Here is a 21,710-nt window from a genome sequence, read left to right on the forward strand (position 1 = left end):
GCTGTAGGACTGACATCATCGATCGAGTCTCCCTAATAAAAGGGATCACACGATCGATGCGCCGCCACAGTGAAGCACGGGGAAGCCGTGTATACATACGGCTCTCCCCGTTCTTCAGCTCCGGGGAGCGATCGCGGGGGGGCGGCTAGAAACACGTCTAGGCAGGCACGTACATGTACGTTGATGTGCCTGTCCGTGCCATTCTGCCGACGTATATCTACATGCGGCGGTCGGGAAGTGGTTAAGGACCGCCTCCTGCACATTTACGTCGGCAGAATTGCACGGACACGGACCTGTACGTTCCCCTTAAGTGCCCAGCCGTGGGTCCGAAGCTCCGTGACCGCGGGACCCGATCGCCGCCGGTGTCCCGCGATCGGCCACAGGAGCTAAAGAACGGGGCGAGGCGAGTGTAAACACACCTTCCCCGTTCTTCACAGTGGCAATGTCACTGATCGTCTGTTCCCTGATATAGGGAAAGGCAATCACTGACGTCACACGTCCAGCCCCGCCCCCCTACAGTTAGAAACACATATGAGGTCACACATAACCCCTTCAGCGCCCCCTAGTGGTTAACTCCTAAACTGCAATTGTCATTTTCACAGTAATCAGTGCATTTTTTAGCACTTTTTGCTGTGAAAATGACAATGGTCCCAAAAACGTGTCAAAATTGTCCGATGTGTCCGCCATAATGTCGCAGTCACGAAAAAAATCGCTGATCGCCGCCATTAGTAGTAAAAAAAATAAAAATGCCATAAAACTATCCCCTATTTTGTAAACGCTATAAATTTTGCGCAAACCAATCTTTAAACACTTATTGCGATTTTTTTACCAAAAATATGTAGAAGAATACGTATCGGCCTAAACTGAGAATTTTTTTTTTATATATATATCTTTTTTGGGAGATATTTATTATAGCAAAAAGTAAAAAATATTTTTTTTTTTTTCGAAATTGTTGCTCTATTTTTGTTTATAGCGCAAAAAATAAAAACCGCAGAGGTGTTGAAATACCACCAAAAGAAAGTTCTATTCGTGGGAAAAAAAGGACGCCAATTTTGTTTGGGAGCCACGTCGCACGACCGCGCAATTGTCAGTTAAAGCGACGCAGTGCCGAATCGCAAAAACTGGCCAGGTCCTTTACCTGCATAATGGTCCGGGTCTTAAATGGTCAGAGACCCCCAACCAGCCCTTTAGTCAGAGGTGGCTCTTTAATTAGGCGGTCGCCTAAGGCCTCGCACTCACAGAGGCCTCACGACCGCCTAATTTATCCAATGCATTACTCCAGTTTTGAGGGACAGGGGACCTTAACACTGCTGTGCTCAGGCAGCGTTAGGAGCCCAGCGTCCCTAACAACCAGTGAATATCGGTGCCACAACCCCTTGTGACGTCAATGACCCAGCATGCCCTCAGTCAATAACGTCACAAGGGGGAGGGTTCACCAGGTGACATTACTAGGTGGCCCCAGCCCCTTAGTTATTAAAGAGCAGGATCTGGGGGCCGCCTTGTTAAAGGGGGCTTCCACATCCGATAAGCCCCCTGCCCGCAGACCCCCAAAACCCCCGGCCAGGGTTGTGGGGAAGAGGCTCTTGTCCTTGAATTATTTTTCTCATCTTGGGAGTGAGTGGGGCCCCATGTCAAGTTTTGCCTAGGGCCTCACAAAACCTAGAGCCGCCTTTGCCTTTAGTACCAAACACTTAAGAACTTAGTTGACCACCACATCCCAGATCTGAGACAACATGGTAAAATGTAAACTTCTAGAGATATAAAAGTAGAATTAAATTAAATATAAAAATAAAATAAACATCTTACCCTGAACATTGAGACTTCTAGCTTTTGTGCGAAGGGATATGAGATCCCGCGTGCTGTGAATGGCCGCTTTGAAGCGATGCAGTCCCCCTTTCTGTGTGGCTGGCGCTGGTTTAGGTGCACTGGTGCTCAAAAGATGGCTGAGATATTGAGCCACCTCATCCTCCGAGTCTTCTGTAGTGAGGAATCGGGATTTAAGGGAGGTGAGTATGACCCCTTTCCAGCACATCCATCAATAACTTCCCAGGGACCCAACAGATGAGACTTATTGCTAGCGGTAATGTGGTTATAGATGGTGAAAGCATGCAAGACAATAAAGGTATTAAAACCATGCATTGCACCCCAAAAAAAACAAATGTTTTGGTTAAATACACTCTAACCGGATTTGTTTTTACAATATTCCTGGAAAAATTTAAATCTTAAAGCCCAATCGACTTAAATCCGTTATATACTGCACCTTCCAGGTACATCAATACAAAGCGTTAAGGTCCAGTGTCTTTGGAAAGCAGCCACAACTGGCGTAGAAAAGCCTGTCCCCTGCCAGAGTGCTTTAGAGAACACTAGTGTGTTTTAGGGACCACTCTCTGCAGAGGTCTCACAAACCCCTCCTTCTGAATATACTGGTTGAGCCAAAACATGTAAGGAACTTGATCCCCAACGCGTTTCGGGGGCCTCGCTCATCCCACTATATTAGGGCTTTAACCACTTGACCTCCAGAAGGTTTTACCTCCTTTAAGATCAGGACATTTTTTGCTATTCAACATATCTATCACCAGTGCAGTACAACCTCATTCTATGACCAGTGTGGCGGTAATCAGGGATACTGATTGGTGACAGTATGGAAAAAATAAAAATGAAATGTAAATGTTTTTACTACTTTTTTTAAACATTTTTATTACGGTTGTCCCGATACCACTTTTTTAAGAGTACAAGTACCGATACTTTTTTTTCAGGTACTCGCCGATATTGAATACCGATACTTTTAATTTAATCTCATGTGAAAGTGGCACATGTGCCAGTATTTTTTTTTTTTTTTTTTTTTTAATTAAATTTTTTTTACATTTATTTTTTACAGTGCTTTTTTTTTAATTGGGGGGGGGGGCAGAGTCAGTGTGTGTGTGTTTTTTTTTGTGTTTATTATTATATATATATATATATTTATTTTTTTATTATTATTATTTATTGCAATTTGTTTTTTTATCAGCCCTGTTGGGGGGGCTATGGTGAGATATCAGGGGTCTTAACAGACCTCTGACATCTCCCCTTTGAGACAGAGAAATGGACTAGGGACACATATTCCCCAGTCCCTTTCTCAGCAGCCTCCGCTACACTGAAAATGAAAAGAGAGAAGACAGCGGCTTCTCTTCATTCATAAACTGAGACATCGTAATCACTGGAGGTTACAATGTTTCAGTTATGTGAATAGACAGAGTCAGTGATCACTGACTGTCCATTCAGAAAACGAAGGAGCCGGGTTTACTGGCTAATACTTCCGCTCTCCATCCGGAGATGCCGAGGGGGGCGGCAGCACGGGGGAGGACACGTAAGAGAGAGGAGGACAGATGCACAGAGGGGGACACATAGGAGAGAGAGGGACAGATGCACGGAGGGGGACACATAGGAGAGAGGGGGACAGATGCACGGAGGGGGACACATAGGAGAGAGGGGGACAGATGCACGGAGGGGGACAGATGCACGGAGGGGGACACGTAGGAGAGAGGGGGACACGTAGGAGAGAGGGGGACAGATGCACGGAGGGGGACACGTAGGAGAGAGGGGGACAGATGCACGGAGGGGGACGCGGAGCAGCACGGAGGGGGACGCGGAGCAGCACGGAGGGGGACGCGGAGCAGCACGGAGGGGGACGCGGAGCAGCACGGAGGGGGACGCGGAGCAGCACGGAGGGGGACGCGGAGCAGCACGGAGGGGGACGCGGAGCAGCACGGAGGGGGACGCGGAGCCGCACGGAGGGGGACGCGGAGCCGCACGGAGGGGGACGCGGAGCCGCACGGAGGGGGACGGAGCCGCACGGAGGGGGACAGATGCACGGAGGGGGACAGATGCACAGAGGGGGACAGATGCACGGAGGGGGACAGATGCACGGAGGGGGACAGATGCACGGAGGGGGACAGATGCACGGAGGGGGACACGTAGGAGAGAGGGGGACACGTAGGAGAGAGGGGGACAGATGCACAGAGGGGGACACGGAGCAGCATGGAGGGGGACACGAAGGAGAGAGGGGGACAGATGCACGGATGGGGGACAGATGCACGGATGGGGGACAGATGCACGGATGGGGGACAGATGCACGGATGGGGGACAGATGCACGGATGGGGGACAGATGCACGGAGGGGGGACAGATGCACGGAGGGGGACACGTAGGAGAGAGGCGGACAGATGCACAGAGGGGGACACGGAGCAGCATGGAGGGGGACACGGAGGAGAGAGGGGGACAGATGCACGGAGGGGGACAGATGCATGGAGGGGGACACGTAGGAGAGAGGGGGACAGATGCACAGAGGGGGACACGGAGCAGCATGGAGGGGGACACGGAGGAGAGAGGGGGACAGATGCACGGAGGGGAGGGGGACAGATGCACGGAGGGGGACACGTAGGAGAGAGGGGGACAGATGCATGGTGGGAGACATGGAGCAGCATGGAGAAGGACGGATGGGGACTGGAGGAGGATTGGGGACAGTCAGCGATGATCGTGTGTGGGAGAGAAGCACCGATCACCGCTGAAAGCCGCGGCGGGGGGTTTGAGAGAGGGAGGACCAGCTGTGGCTGTCAGACTTTTAAATCTATACAGGATGATCAGTGCTTGTAACTCCTCCACAGCACTGATCACCCTGACTGCCCAGGTATCGGGTGAAGTATCGGAGCATTTGCCCCGAGTACAAGTACTCGGGCAAATGCTCGGTATCGGTACCGATACAGATACTACTATCGGTATCGGGACAACCCTAATTTTTATGCACATTCTGAAATTCGAGTAGTTCACCACAGTGACAATGTACTACTCTTGGGGGGGGGGGGGTGCAATAGTTTTAAGATTGTTTACAGCTAAATCACATGGTACAGGTAGCCGAGTATCATGTGATTGCTGTGGGCCAATCACAGATCACAACCATAAACGGTTTGTTTATGGTTGTGATCTGCGATTGGTTATAGCTAGTCACATGGCACAGGTAGCCGGGTACTATGTGATTGCTGTGGGCCAATCACAGGTCACAACCATAAAACAGCTTGCTTACGATTGTGATCTGTGATTGGCTACAGCTAAATCACATGGTATATGTAGCCAGGTATCATGTGATTGCTGTGGGCCAATCACGGATCACAACTATAAGAAAATTGTTTATGAATGGATATCCATTCATGACAGTTTACATTGGTGTCATGTGATCGTTATGACAAATCGTAGTGATCACATGATACCCGGTAATTGTAACCCGATGTGTCTGGTGGACACAGAAGCACTGCACAGCGAGCCCCGAACAAGCTGGATGTAATGCATGTTCATGATTCAGCCTGTCCATGCCGCCTGCCTGGATTTAATGTACTGCGGGTGGTTTGGATAGAGTTAAGAGAATGGCAGTTAAGGAACTAGAGCTGTAGATACAATCTTTCAGATTTTGTATTATTAAAAGATCTCAGTCACCTTCAGAAACTGGAAGATGCTGGTTTTGGACCTCTGCATAGAGGCTTCTGCTTCCACAGAGAATAAAGGGGGCATGTTGGACCTCTGCATAGAGGCCTCTGCTTCCACAGAGTGTAAAGGGACATGTTGAACCTCTGCATAGACTACAGTTTCCACACAGAGAATCAAGGGGTGTGTTGGACCTCTGCGTAGAGACTCCTGCTTCCCCAGAGAATAAGGGAGTGTGCTAGACCTCTGCATAGAGACTACTGTTTCCACAATGTTCTTAAAGGGTGACTATGCATTTGAAAGATGGAAAGGCAGCAAAGACTGGTTACCCTTACACAGGAAGCACAACTTTACTGGCAAAATCAACAGGTATTTCTAGCAGTAAGACTGTAAAAATAAGGAAAACTTAATTGCCCGCACAGACAATTTTTGGGAGTTAGAGTGAATTTAACTGTGGCTAAAAAAAGTCAGGTCCACCATTTCCAATTAGGTAATTTAATGACTTTTTTAAAGATGAACTCCAGGCACAAAATCTTTAAATATATTCTTCAATGACCACAAAGAATATAAATCCACTTCGCATGCATAAAATGCATTTGCAAACCTAGTTTATAACCTTGTAAAATTATCAGTGATACCTCTGCTGTATATATAAGCCTGCATGGAGAGTGGAGCTGTGGGAGGGGCCCAGCAGCTCCACCCACTACAGGCAGACTGTAGAGAACTACAGGAGGGGGCGGAGTTCAGACCAGTCACCCTGCACAAGGAGAGAGCAGCATCAGTGAGCGGTCTTTATTACAGGAAGCTCCTTTACAGAGGCAAAGAACACCCATGCCTCTTGTATTTAGACAATATTGGATAATCCCGGAGTTCAGCTTTAAAAATGCCGATTTTACATTCTCTGGCACTTCCTGCTCTCATGCATCTATTCTCATGCATCTTCCAGTGGCAAAGATGGACAACAGAAGTTCTATTAGAAGAGCGCCCAACCAAGACTCCAAAGATTTAGGCTTTGCATCAACCAGATGCTGCTCATCAAAAATTCTTACACAGTCGGGACCTCCGTTCCTTGGACAGCGAGGACTGCAGTGAAATGAAATTTTCACAAAAAGTAAAAAAAAAAAAAAAAAATTCTCTCCCGGTGTTACCATTAAACAGCTTTGCCACTTTTGTTTGCACTCCCTAGTTCTCCAGGCTCCCCTTCCCCCCTTACCATCATCGGCCGGCAGAGCCACATGCACGGGCTGGTCTGGCTCCTGCACAATGATTGGCTGGCCCATGTGCGAGCCACTCCCCCAGGCACACAGCTTACCCTCCACACCGGGGTCCATGAAGCTGAGATGTTTGCAGCAGGATGTGGTGAGGAAGTCAGACAAGCGACCCGTCTGTGTCCTGGAATCACCAAGGAAAGGCGGGCAAGTTAAAGGGGGATTCCATTTTCATTAATCATTTATCGTTCATCATCATTCAATAATAAAGATTTATCATTCTTAATCATCATCATCATCATTCATTCATTCATTCTCCATTATCATTTATCAACATCATTATAATCAACCAATAATCAATTATTTTTTGTTATCAATCATCATTCACACTTCATCATCAATCATTCTTTCTTCATCATCAGAATTCATTCTTCATTACCATCATCATCAATCAATTTATCATCATCATCCATTCTTCATTATCACCATCATTCATTCGTCATGATCATCGTCAATCAATCATTCTTCATAATGAATCATCATTCATACTTCACTTTCAGTCTTCATCATCATCATTCATTCTACATGATCATCAAATCAATCATCCATTCATCATTCACTCTTCATCAATCATTTATACTTCATTATCATCATTCATTCTACATAATCCTCAATGCTACATTATAATCAATTCTTCATTACCATCATCAATCATTCTTCATTATCATCATTCATTATTACAGTCATTCACTCTACATGATCAATTCTTCAATACTATTATTCATTCTTCATCATCTTCATTCATCCATCATCACCACCACCATCATCATTCATTCTTCATTACCACCATTTATTCTTCATGGTCATCAATCATTATTTCTTCATCATCATCTTTTTTTTGTTATTCAATCATCAACAACATTATAAATTCATTCTTCATCATCATCATCATCATCATCATCATCATCAGTCATTCTTTATCATCAATCATCATCATTAATCAATCATTTATTCTTCATTATCATCATCCATCAACATCATGATTATCCATTATAATCATCATCAGTAATCATTAACTCTTCATTATCACCATCATCCACCCTTCATTATCATCCCCAATCAATTAGTCATAATTCACTTTTCAATATCAATCCATCATCATTCACTCTTCATTATTAATAATCAATCATCATTCATTATCATTATCATCCATTCATCATCCTTCAATCATCATCAACATTATGATCAATCATTCTTCATTATCATCATTCATTATTACAGTCATTCACTCTACATGATCAATTCTTCAATACTATTATTCATTCTTCATCATCATAATTATCATTCATTCATCATCATCACCACCATCATTCATTCTTCATTACCACCATTTATTCTTCATTGTCATCAATCATCATCATCCTTTTTTTGTTATTCAATCATCATCAACATTATAATTCATTCTTCATCATCATCAGTCATGCTTTATCATCAATCATCATCATCATTAATCAATCATTTATTCTTCATTATCATCATCATCCATCAACATCATGATTATCCATTATAATCATCATCAGTGATCATTAACTCTTCATTATAACCATCATTCATTCTTCATTATCACCATCATCCACCCTTCATTATCATCACCAATCAATTAGTCATAATTCACTCTTCAATATCAATCCATCATCATTCACCCTTCATTATTAATAATCAATCATCATTCATTCTTCATTATAACCATCATTCATTATCATCCATTCATCATCCTTCAATCATCATCAACATTCATTCTTATCATCAGTCATTTATCATCAATCATTCATCATCATAATCATTTATACTTTATTATTATTATCATCATCAATCAATCATCATCCATCAACATCATGTTTATCCATTATAGTCATCAATAATCATTCATTCATCAACATTCACCACTATCAATCAACACCACAGAGCTGGATTATCACCATCATTCATTACCATCAACAATATGACCCTTCTTTCTTGATCATCATTCATTCTTCATTGACATCATGATCATTCATACTTCATTATCAATCACCATTCATTCTTCATCATCATCATCCATCAACATCATGAATATCTATTATAATCCTCATCAATCATTCGTTCTTCATCATCCACAACCATCAATCACCACCATATACAGTAAAACCTTGGTTTGAGAGCGTTTTGCAAGATGAGCAAAATGTTTTAATAACTTTTGCCTTGATATACAAGCGATGTCTTGATATAAGAGTAGCGTCATGTCACAACTGAGTATAAAAGAGAAGAGAGGCGCCTCTAAGTGTAGCAATATGGTTACATTTAATGAAGGTACAACATTTAGCAACTTGTTGCTACACTTAGAGGCGCCTCTCTTCTCTTTTATACTCTGTAAAAAAAATGCTTTGATATACAAGTGCTTTGGATTACAAGCATGTTTCAGGAACGAATAATACTTGCAATCCAAGGTTTTACTGTAGCATATATGGCTGGATTTGAGGACTTCGAATTTCCAAGATGAGGATCTCTGCCCCCATGCTTCTTCCACCATCAGAAAAATCTTTTCCACCACACTATTAAACTTTGTAACCAAGAGACATCACACGTGGCCTTCTAAGGTTGGCCAGCTTGAAGCGCATAAGAAATGATGGCGCATTAATTCCACACCTGGCACCTCCAAAGTATCCATCCTGGAGTTTCCTGAAAGTAGCTAAGACAGCTGGATCCAAGTCTGTGCCGGACTCATCTAGGAGGAAATGCAGAGGAGATAGGAGGGTTCAGGGACCGTGTCCTTAGGTGTAGCTCATGATTACATGTATGACAGAGGTTGTGTAGTTAGAAGAGAAGTATCGCCAAAGCTTTTTTGGTCTTCATACTTCTCCTGCGGGTCATGGGAGTGCACTTACTTTTACTTTTCTGTGACGCAGAGTCCGCTTATAGCGGGCTATTGTCCATTGCCAGCTGACATCACAGATTCCAGGAGGGATCCACCTACCTGTTTGACTGACAGCAGACTCAGGCTCTCAGATTGAAGCTAGCTGTGCCCGCCCCCCTCTCTAGCCTGGCGCTCTAGTGAGCTCTGGAGGAGCAGAGCAGAGAGTTAGTGGCTGATGGTCACCACTCTCCTCTCCGAGAAGAACAAGAGTTGAGTGACCAGTGGCCATGCGATCGCTCAGTTCTCAGTCAAATAGCCAATGTGGGCCATCATCGCTCTGCTATACTACCATGGTATTATCACACATACCGGATGGCCATCACTGGTTTCCCATACTTCCATAGTATTATCCCCCATAACGTATGGCCATCATTGGTTTCCCATACTAACATGGTATTATCCCCCATACCGCATGGCCATCATTGGTTTCCCATACTAACATGGTATTATCCCCCATACCGCATGGCCATCATTGGTTTCCCATACTAACATGGTATTATCCCCCATACCGGATGGTCGTCATTGGTTTCCTATACTACCATGGTATTATCCCCCATACCGGATGGCCATCACTGGTTTCCCATACTACCATGGCATTATCCCCCATAACTGGATGGCCATCATTGGTCTCCTATACTACCATGGTATTATCACACATACCGGATGGCCATCATTGGTTTCCTATACTACCATGGTATTATCCCTCATACCGGATGGCCATTATTGGTTTCCTATACTACCATGGTATTATCCCCCATACCAGATGGCCATCATCGCTCTCCTATACTACCATGGTATTATCCCTCATACCGGATGGCCATTATTGGTTTCCCATACTAGCATGGCATTATCCCCCATACAGGATGGCCATCATTGGTTTCCCATACTAACATGGTATTATCCCCCATACCGCATGGCCATCATTGGTTTCCCATACTAACATGGTATTATCCCCCATACCGGATGGTCGTCATTGGTTTCCTATACTACCATGGTATTATCCCCCATACCGGATGGCCATCACTGGTTTCCCATACTACCATGGCATTATCCCCCATAACTGGATGGCCATCATTGGTCTCCTATACTACCATGTTATTATCACACATACCGGATGGCCATCATTGGTTTCCTATACTACCATGGTATTATCCCTCATACCGGATGGCCATTATTGGTTTCCTATACTACCATGGTATTATCCCCCATACCAGATGGCCATCATCGCTCTCCTATACTACCATGGTATTATCCCTCATACCGGATGGCCATTATTGGTTTCCCATACTAGCATGGCATTATCCCCCATAACTGGATGGCCATCATTGGTCTCCTATACTACCATGGTATTATCACACATACCGGATGGCCATTATTGGTTTCCCATACTAGCATGGCATTATCCCCCATACAGGATGGCCATCATTGGTTTCCTATACTACCATGGTATTATCCCCCATACTGGATGGCCATCATCGCTCTCCTATACTACCATGGTATTATCCCTCATACTGGATGGCCATTATAGGTTTTCTGTACTACCATAGTATTATCCCCCTATACCGGATGGCCATCATTGGTTTCCTATACTACCATGGTATTATCCCTATACTGGATGGCCATCATCGTTTTCCTATACTACCATGGTATTATCCCCCATACCGGATGGCCATCACTGGTTTCCCATACTACCATGGCATTATCCCCCATAACTGGATGGCCATCATTGGTTTTCTGTACTACCATGGTATTATCCCCCATACCAGGTGGCCATCATCGCTCACCTATACTACCATGGTATTATCCCCCCATACTGGATGGCCATCATTGGTTTCCTATACTACCATGGCATTATTCCCCCATACTGGATGGCCATCATTGGTTCTCTATACTACCATGGTATTATCTGCCATACTTGCCATCATCCGTATCCTATGCTCTAGCAAAACTTGAACAGCAAAATGCTTCTATATTAAGATATATTACCAAGCATGGTTTGAGATACTGGAAAGGTGATGGTGGGCCGCCCAGTCATTCTCCATCTGCTACACAAGTAGGATAAGTCCGTACGCAACATCTCTACAATCATCCGGTTATCCAGGGCAAGATAAAACTGTTGCTGATCTATGAACTGTAGAGGAGATAATGAAATAAATAAGTTAAAGGGTACCGAAATTCAGTAAAAAAAAGACAAACATTCAAAGCTAGACAGAGGTCTAGTGCTAGAATTCTTGCTCTCGCTATATTGTTCGCAGAGTTTCCTCACATTTGTGGTGCGAACACAGTTTACATACGCGGACGCGACCTATGCATGTCGTTTATTCTGCGACCTAGCACAAGGGTACAGGGGCGCTTTTATTTTATTTTTTTACACTGTTCCTTTAATTATTTTTTAATCACTTTTATTCCTATCACTAGAAATGTAAATATCCCTTGTGATACAAATTTCACCTCTGCCATGGAAATAAGTGCTTACATCTGGCAAAACCGTAAGTGACATCATGACGTCGCTTCCGGCCTCCCAGGAGCATAGAGATGGCCAGGAACCAGGGTGGCTTTTACAAAAAGGGAAATCGCTGGCCAAAAGCTACAGGCATCATTCCGGTATAAACCGCTTCAACCCAATGATGTCCTACAGTTGAGAAGTGGTTAAATACACCAATTCTTGTTTGTATGTTTCTCAGTTTCCTAGCACAACCCCCTCCCTCGTGGCAGGTCATAGACGTTCCCTCTTAAAGCGGGGCTTCACCCTAAAAAAAACCTTTTTTTTTCCTAGCATGCCATCAAGCATACTAGCGCGATCTACAGTACGCCTTTATTTTATTTGTTGGCGCCGTACTCACTGTTCACTGCTGTAATGAAGTTTCAGACTCCCCGCGGGGAATGGGCGTTCCTATGCACAGGGAAGATGATTGACGGCCGGCTATGGCGCGTCACGCTTCCCGAAGATAGCCGAAATAGTACTTGCCTCTTCACGGCGCCTGCGCAGTCAGCTCCGATGTCTGTGCGCAGGCGCCGTATAGCGCCGTGAAGAGGCAAGTCCTATTTCGGCTATCTTCGGGAAGCGGGACGCGCCATACCCGGCGGTCAATCATCTTCCCTGTGCATAGGAACGCCCATTCCCCGCGGGGAGTCTGAAACTTCATTACGGCAGTAAACTGAGTACGGCGCCAAAAAAAAAAAAGAAAGGCATACTGTAGCTCGCACTAGTATGCTTGATGTTATCATAGAAACTTGTTTTTTAGTGTGAAACACCGCTTTAAGGCCCGTACACACGGTCGGACTTTCGGCCAACAAACTTCAAAACCAACAAGTTTTCAAATTTGTCCGATTGCGTGTACGCTCCATCGGACCAACTTTTTCGGGTTTCATCGGACAAAAAGTTTGGTCTGCAAACGGACAAACTTTTCGACAACAAAAGTCCGATGGTGCCTAGTCCAACCGTATGTACAGCAAGCCATCGGACTTTTGTACAAAGTGCAAATACGCATGCTCAGAACCAATGTTAAAATCAACCAACAATAGCAGAAGTTAACCAAAGGGTGGCGGTAAAGAGCAGAAAAACCACGTGATGTTGGGAACGTTTTAGAAAAGTTTGCAGAAAAGTCTGAGCGTGTGTATGCTATGGGTGTGACCGGACAACTCACTTTGGACAAAAATCCAAGGGAAAGTTGGTCGGATGTCCGACCGTGGGTACAATGCTTTACGGGAGTCTCTAAATACCGTCTATGCTGACCCAAGCTCCTTCAGCCCTCTAATCTCCCTTAAATAGCAGCCAGGTAAGAAACAAATGGGGGTATTGTAAAGCAACCTCTCAACCTTTTTACCCCAGAAGAACCCCTGAAATTATTTTCAGGTCTCAGGGAACCCCTGAAGATTAGTCCATCAGGGATCATTGGTAAAGCACCCCTTACACAAGTGCAGGTCAGTGGGAGAAATGCCCCACTTGCAGCGATGTCACCCTCACACTGGCCTATCCAGGTGGCATTGGACCTGTAAGAGGGCACCATCAGATGGAAGATCATTTAGCCACTGCTCAAGGAACCCCCTAAGATTTCACGGAACCATTTTTTGAGAATCGCTGGTCTAAAGATTGCTAGGGGTTTCTTGAGTTCTGGCTCATTGACCTCCCATTTGATGGTGTCTGCATAAATCTGAGGCCAACACCTCATGGCATAGCCAATGGCATGTACCCAATGACCTTTTTAGCTGTAAGGATGTCATTCTGACCACCACTGTAAGCAGGCCATTCTCCCCGATACCCACCAATGGCTTGGTTTTAATAAGGGTTCAGCCAGGACCTTAAAAATTATTTAATGGGTTCCATTGTAATAAAAAAAGTTGAGAATCGCTACCATAGATGGGCCACTTGAGTGACAGCCTTGAGTCTGCTGGGGCTACAGACATCACATCCAAGATGGCGGCACCCAGCAGCAGTCCCACACTTGTGGATGTCCACATAAGGAAAACCTTTACCGGTAAATAGCATAAGATACATGTATTTAACGTATGTTGTGCATATCGACATATCATCAGATTTTTCATGATACCCGAAACAAGCATTCAAGCCTTCCAGTGTGGGGAGAGCCCCATTTCAAGGGTCGTTTTCAATCTTCTCTGGAGTTCAGCTTTAACCACTGCACGACCATAGGACATCCTTAGGTTGAAGAGGTTAAACCTGCAGCTACACGCATCATCCCGGTATCCTTTTTTCAGCCAAAGATACCCTTTTTTGCAAAAGCAATGCTAGCGGCTGATTAGCCGCTGGATGGCTTTTACAGGCATCGGGAGGGGACATCCCCCGCCTCCTGCCACCCACCAACTCCTCGATGTTTGAGGAGCCCGAGATCCGATCCAGAGCTTCTGCCAGGTTGCCACAGAGCCAGATGTGGACCGCATGGTCCCTTTCATCTCTATGCTCCTGGAGGCCGAAAGTGATGTCATGACGTCACTTCTGGTTCTGGAAGATGTAAACACTGCCATTTTTTCCTAAAAAGCAGAGATCAAAGTTTTGTGGTTCCCAGACCTCTCCATAAAGAGGACCTGTCATGCCTAAATTTCTATTACAAGGGGTTTTTACATTTCTTGTAAAAGGAATTCAAGTGATCAAAAAAAAAAAAAAATTACAAGAACGGTGTAACTAAATAAAATTTTTTTTTTTTTTTTTTTAAGATCCCTTGCCAAGCCCAATCCCCCCCCCCCCCCCCCACACGCATACATAGGCATCCGCAAATGTAAATGTTGGGTGTTCACACCACACATGCAAAGTATCGCTACAAACATAACGGGAGCAATAAATCTAGCGCTAGACCTCCTCTGTAACTCTAAACAGGTAACCTGTAAAAAAATAAAAAAAAAACGTTAAAAGCTTCACATATGGAGATATTTTTAAGTACTGTAGTTTGCCACCATTCCACGAGCGTGCGCAATTTTAAAACATGACATTTTTTAGGTATCTATTTACTCGGTGTAACATCATCTTACATTTTAACAAAAAATTGGGTTATCTATTGTGTTTGTTTGCATTAGAGGTGTATTTTTTCCCGAAAAAATTGCAATAAAAAGTTGGCGCAAATACTGTGTGGCATAAAAAATTGCAACACCCACCATTTTATGATCTAGGGCCTCTGCATTAAAAATGAAATATATATACACACACACACACATACATATACATATATACACACACACACACATATATATATATATACACATTATATATATATATATATATATATATATATATATATATATATATATATATATATATATATATATATATATATATATATATATATATATATATATATATATATATATATATAAAGGGTTGTCCCGATACCACTTTAAGACCGAGTACAAGTACCGATACTTTTTTTCAAGTACTCGCCGATACTGAATACCGATACTTTTTTTTTATCTCATGTGACAGCGGCACACGTGTCAGTAGTTTTTTTTTTTTTTTTTATCTTTAACAATTTGTTTTCAATTTTTTATATATATATATTTTTTTTTTACAATTTTTTATATTTATAATGCTATAATTTTTATACAATAATTTTTTTTATTCTTTTCTTTATTTCTTCATCCTGACATTTCCAGGGGGTGGAGGAGGGGCACGGAAAGGGCGGGATACACCGAGGGATACACAGAGGGAGAGAGAAACACGGGAGGAGACAGACTGCTGCAAAACGACACGGGACAGTCAGCGGTGATCGTGTGTGGGGGAGTTACAAGCACCGATCACCGCCGATTTTAAAGCAACTGAAAGCCGCGTAGGGGGGGGGTGAAGAGAGAAGCGGAGAACTCTATACAGCGGTGATCGGTGCTTGTAACTTCCCCACGCACTGATCACCGCCGACAGTACAAGTATCGGGTGAAGCATCAGGAGCATTTGCCCGAGTACAAGTACTCGGGCAAATGCTTGGTATCGGGACAACCCTAATTTATATTTATATATATTTATACACACACACACACACACACACATACTTTAACGGTTCTGAGTAATTTTCTAGCAAAAAATATATTTTAACATGTAGGAGAGAAATGTCAGAATTGGCCCGGTAGAGAAGTAGTTAAGTGGCACACAGCATAACCCTGTAGCACAGTACTTATGTAATTTATTATACCGTATAACTGATTATTTTAGTTCAGTTTACTAGATATAGAGCCAAATACCTGGGGTGTGAACGCAAAAATGTTCTGTCGGATGCTGTACAGTTTGGAAGTTCCCAAGACGCCCATATTTCTGTATGGCCTTCCGGTCAGGTGCATCTTTTTATTGCGTCCTATGTGGAAATAAAAGTATTTATTAGATAGAAAGAAGTCCCGTGGTAAACACAACTACCGTTCTTTAACTCTGTACACTGTGTATTGGCACAGATAAGTGCTTGAGAGGACCTAATGTAGAACGATGGTCTCCCATTAAAGAAAAAAATATGTATTGCAGCACCTAATCATCAGTGCATCTCTACTTATAGTTTATAGTATATAGCAGTCTTATGATTTCTCTCAGAGTCTGGTTAAAGCTTGTAGGAGGAGTTTTCATTCTACTCTGACTGTCTTATGAGGCTGCGTGATCCCTGACCCTCTGCCTGGACAGTGCCGATTGGCCCTGTGCTGATCACATACATACCCCCCCCCCCCCCCAAAAAAAATTCTCACTCACACCTGTCGGATCTTAGGCATATCTATTGCTTAACCTGATTCTATGAATCAGGCGCATAGATACGACGGCCGGACTCTTCTTCTCGTCGTATCTTCTTTCTGAATCCGGCCCACCATCTTCACTGTGAAACATGGTGGCGGTAGCATCATGTGGTGGGGATGCTTTTCTTCACCAGGGACAGGGAAGCTGATCAGAGTTGATGGGAAGATGGATGGAGACAAATACAGGACAATCTTAGAAGAAAACCTGTGAAGCCTCGTACACACGGGCAAGAATCTCATCAGGAAAAAAATGTTGTTTTTCCTGACGAGATTCTTGACAAGAATCTCTTGCGCCCGATTGTACACACACTCCTTTCAAAAAAACGCGGTTCTTTTGAAAGGCAAGAACGCTGTGATGTCATCGGTTACGACGCGCATGCGCTTGTCACATTCGATGCCGTCGTCGCCATCTTGCTTCACCCTACCCATGCCGTGGAAGCTACCGCGAATGCGTCAAAGTCATTTCGAGCATGCAGGGGTTTCCACGGTGACAGTTAAGTATACAGACGCTCAGGTTTTCTCGTCGGGAAACAGGCCGACAAGAATCTCGACGAGAAAATAGAGAGCAGGATTAATATTTTTCTCATCGAGATTCTGGGCAGATTTCCAGACGAGAAACCTGAAAGCCTCGCACACACGCTTGGTTACAGTTTTCTTGCTGGTTCTTGCCGAGAAAACCGATTGTGTGTACGAGGCTTTGGAGTCTGCAAAAGACCTGAGACTGGGGCGGAGGTTCACCTTCCAGCAGGACAACGACCCTAAACATACAGCCAGAGCTACAATGGAATGGTTTAGATCAAAGCATATTCATGTGTTAGAATGGCCCAGTCACAGTCCAGACCTAAATCACATTGAGAATCTGTGGTAAGACTTGAAAATTGCTGATCACAGACGCTCTCCATCCAATCTGACAGAGCTTGAGATATTATACAAAGAAGAATGGGCAGAAATGTCCCTCTCTAGATGTGCAAAGCTGGTAGAGACATCCCCAAAAAGACTTGCAGCTGTAATTGCAGAGAAAGGGGGTTCTACAAAGAATTGACTCTGGGGGGCGCCATACAAATGTACCCCCCACACTTTTCACATATTTGTGGAAAATTTAGAAAACCATTAATCATTTTCCTTCCACTTCACAATTATGTGCCACTTTGTGTTGGTCCATCACATAAAATCCCAATAAAATACATTTAAAGTGGATGTAAAGCCCCTCTCATCCTTTCTAAACTACTGCCATATTGGTTATCTATAAGGATATCTATGAGGATACAGGCCTCCTGCATGTATCCTCACCTGTCAAATGTCTCCCCTCTGTCTGTTACCCGACCTGAAAAACTGCAGATTCTGTGGGTGGATCTGTTGTCCGGAGCTTGGTGGGTGGAGTCGTGATGTCAGTAGACTCCCCGCCCTCCTCTACACTCCCCTTGTCAACATGCATTTTGTCCTATGTATTTCTTACACTGAATTCTGCTATGATCGCTAACATCCAGTTAAAATCCAGAAAAAGTAACCACATGACTTCAGAAAAGGAGTGGGGGTGGGAATTAAAAAAAATAATGCCGGTCTCGAGGCTAGTGCATGAGATATGTAAATAACCTGTCACTCACAGCAAGGGGGGCGGAACGGACTAAGGTTTTTCTCTGTAAGTCAGTTTTATTTCACTGAACAATAAAAGAGGATTGCTCAGAGCTGGATTAACTCTTTGTGGCAAGACTGGGCACAGATTATAGGAAATCTTTTACGCTACATTGTGACAGAAAAAAAAAAAAAAATTTGGGTTTACATCCACTTTAAGGGGCAGATCCAGGTAGATCGGCGCATTCCTCCGTCCGGCGTAGCGTATCTATGATACGATACGCTGCCGTAACTTAAATTTTTTTTTTTGGTATCCTGAAAGGATTTCCGGCGTTACGGCGGCGTAGCGTAACTTAGGCGGCGTAAGGGCGCGGAATTCAAATGTATGGGATGGGGGCGTGTTTTATGTAAATACGTCTTGACCCAACGTAAATGACGTTTTTGTTTAACTGCGCATGCGCCGTCTGTGGGGGTATCCCAGTGCGCATGCTCGAAATTAAACCGGAACAAGCCAATGCTTCCGACGGTGACGTCATTCTACACAAATCCCTATTCACGAACGACTTACGCAAACGGCGTAAAAAATTCAAAATTGGACGCGGGAACGACGGCCATACTTAACATTGAGTACGCCTCATTATAGCAGCTATAACTATACGCCGGAAAAAGCCGAACGCAAACGACATAAAAAAAAGCGCCGGCCGGACGTACGTTCGTGGATCGCCGTATCTAGCTAATTTGCATACTCGACGCGGAATTCGACGGAAACGCCACCTAGCGGCCGGCGGAAAAATGCACCTACGATCCGACGGCGTACTAAGACGTACGCCTGTCGGATCGAGCCCAGATGCAGTTGTATCTTGTTTTGTAGATACAAAGCGGGACATTTGAAATTACGCGGCGTATCAATGGATACGCCGGCGTAATTCTTCTGTGGATCTGGCCCTAAGTTTTTGGATGCAACATGACAAAATGTGGCACACATGGGCTGTCCCACGGGAACAATCGGGGCTGCATGCGAATTGTGGAAAATTTCAAGGGAGTATGAATATTTTTTCTAGACACTTTGGGCCAGATTCACGTATCTGGGTGCATCTTTGTGCGGGCGTAGCGTATCCTATTTACGATATGCGGCCTCAACTTAAGACAGGCAAGTGCAGTATTCACAAAGCACTTGCTCCGTAAGTTGCGGCGGCGTAGCGTAAATGGGCCGGCGTAAGCCCGCGTAATGCAAAGTAGGCTGGTAGGGGGCGTGTTGTATGGAAATGAATCGTGACCCCACGTAAATGACGCGCCTAACGAAAGGCGCATGCGCAGTATCACGTCGAATTTTCTCCCTAAGTTACGCCGGCTCAATGCTTAGTCGACGTGAACGTAACCTACGCCCATCCCCATTCACGTACGACTTACGCAAACGACGTAAAATACGACGCTGGTCCGACGTCCATACCTTAATATGACTAACCCCTGCTTTAGGAGTGGTAAAGTTACGCCGGTCGTAAACAGCGTGGCCCGGATTCAGATAGAGATACGACGGCGTATCTCCTGATACGCCGTCGTATCTCTGAATTCTGTCTGTCGTATCTATGCGCCTGATTCATAGAAACAGGGTCCGCATAGATCTCACTAAGATCCAACAGGTGTAAGTGATTACACCGTCGGATCTTAGGCTGCAATTTAGGCCGGCCGCTAGGTGCCGTTTCGTTTTTTGGACGCGATGAATATGCAAATGAGGAGTTCCGCCGATTCAGAAACGAACGACCGCCCGGCGCTTTTTTTTTACGTTGTTTGCGTTCGGCTTTTTCCGGCGGATAGTTACCCCTGCTATATGCGGCGTATCCTATGTTAAGTATGGCCGCCGTTCCCGGGTCGAATTTTGAATTTTTTACGTCGTTTGCGTAAGTCGGTCGCGAATACGGATGGCCGTAATTTACGTTCACGTCGAAACCAATGACGTCCTAGCGACGCCATTTGGAGCAATGCACGCTGGGAAATTTAGCCGGCGGCGCATTCGCAGTTCGATCGGTGCGGGGACGCGCCTGATTTAAATAGTACACTCCCCCTAGCCGCGAAATTTGAATTCCGCCGGGGGATTTACGATCCGCCGGCGCAACTTTAGAGGCAAGTGCTTTCTGAACACAGCACTTGCCTCAAAAACTTGCGCCGGCGGATCGTAAATCAGATAGATTAGCGGATCTTTAGAACCGCGTAACCTATCTGAATCTAGCCCCGTATATTAATACGACGGGCGCAAGTACGTTCGTGAATCGGCGTATCTAGCTCATTTGCATATTCGACGCGGAAATCTACGGAAGCGCCCCTAGCGGCCAGCGTAAATATGCACCTCAAGATACGACGGCGTAGGAGACTTACGTCGGTCGTATCTTAGCAACAGTGAGGCGTATCCGATTCTACAAATCAGTCGCATAGATACGACGGCGCACTTTCGGACTTACAACGGCGTACATGGAGATACGCCGTCGTAAGTCCTTTGTGAATCTGGCCCTTTATGTATAAATATGGTCATTATAATGCGACCTTGACAGGACCACTAAGCCCGCCTTTAAAAAAATATATATATTTCAAATTTATGGAAATTATTCTCTCTCCTGCAGAGATCAGAAGAAATCTTCCTGTGACGTCTGTTCAGAAAGCGACACTTCCGGGAGTGTCAATCCGCTGCGTTTAGTGGCTCCCCCCCACTGACCCCCTAAACCATGACAGGAAATGGTAAATTCACTCACCCAGCCTGGCATAAATGTGACTCAGGATCCTGGCGGGTTGGACTCTGATGGGACTCACGCTGGCCATCGTCTCCACTTCTATACCATGTCTTTTAAGGATATCATGGATCTCTTCTGTCTCTGCCAGGATGCAAACTATAAAAAAGGCACACAGAGAACAAATCACTTCCATGGTATTTCACAAAAGGTGCACTTTAAAACAGAACTCCAGAAGACGCAAACTAATGAATACACCACTAAATGTAATTATATACATGCAACAAGTATTTGGAATTTACTTATTATCAATCTCTGTCAGCAGTGGCGGTTCGCCCATAGAGGGCGCTGGAGCACCGCCCCCTTTGGCTCTCACCGCCACGGAGTCTAATAACATACATTCATGCATTGCACGAATCAATGTTATTGTCGCCGTTATTCAGATGACGGGACATGAGCGCCGACCATCTGAATAACGGCAGCTGGTTGGCTGTGCGGAAGTGCCTATCAGAGACAGGGGCTCTGATAGGCTTTCCGAGTACAGCCCTTGGGTCCCCGGAAGCTTATCCTCGGAACGCACGGGGTGTGCGTT

General features: G+C 44.7%; 1 protein-coding gene across 4 annotated transcripts in view; it reads right to left on the reverse strand.

Annotated features, from left to right (window-relative positions):
* Positions 1–21,710, reverse strand: part of PHKA1 (phosphorylase kinase regulatory subunit alpha 1) — a 105,773-nt gene that overhangs the window by 48,679 nt on the left and 35,384 nt on the right. For 2 of the 4 annotated variants that reach the window (XM_040322820.1, XM_040322821.1), the window contains exons 15-20: positions 21,143–21,277; positions 16,296–16,405; positions 11,601–11,745; positions 9,347–9,425; positions 6,766–6,845; positions 1,807–1,977 (exon numbers count right to left, since the gene is read on the reverse strand). In XM_040322820.1, coding sequence (XP_040178754.1) covers positions 1,807–1,977; positions 6,766–6,845; positions 9,347–9,425; positions 11,601–11,745; positions 16,296–16,405; positions 21,143–21,277 — 720 coding nt within the window. Of the gene's footprint in view, positions 1–1,806; positions 1,978–6,666; positions 6,846–9,346; positions 9,426–11,600; positions 11,746–16,295; positions 16,406–21,142; positions 21,278–21,710 lie in introns of all 4 variants that reach the window. The other 2 variants (XM_040322819.1, XM_040322818.1) reach the window with 1 other exon arrangement.

The sequence above is a fragment of the Rana temporaria genome, chromosome 9 (assembly GCF_905171775.1).
Source record: "Rana temporaria chromosome 9, aRanTem1.1, whole genome shotgun sequence".
Lineage (NCBI taxonomy): Eukaryota > Metazoa > Chordata > Amphibia > Anura > Ranidae > Rana > Rana temporaria.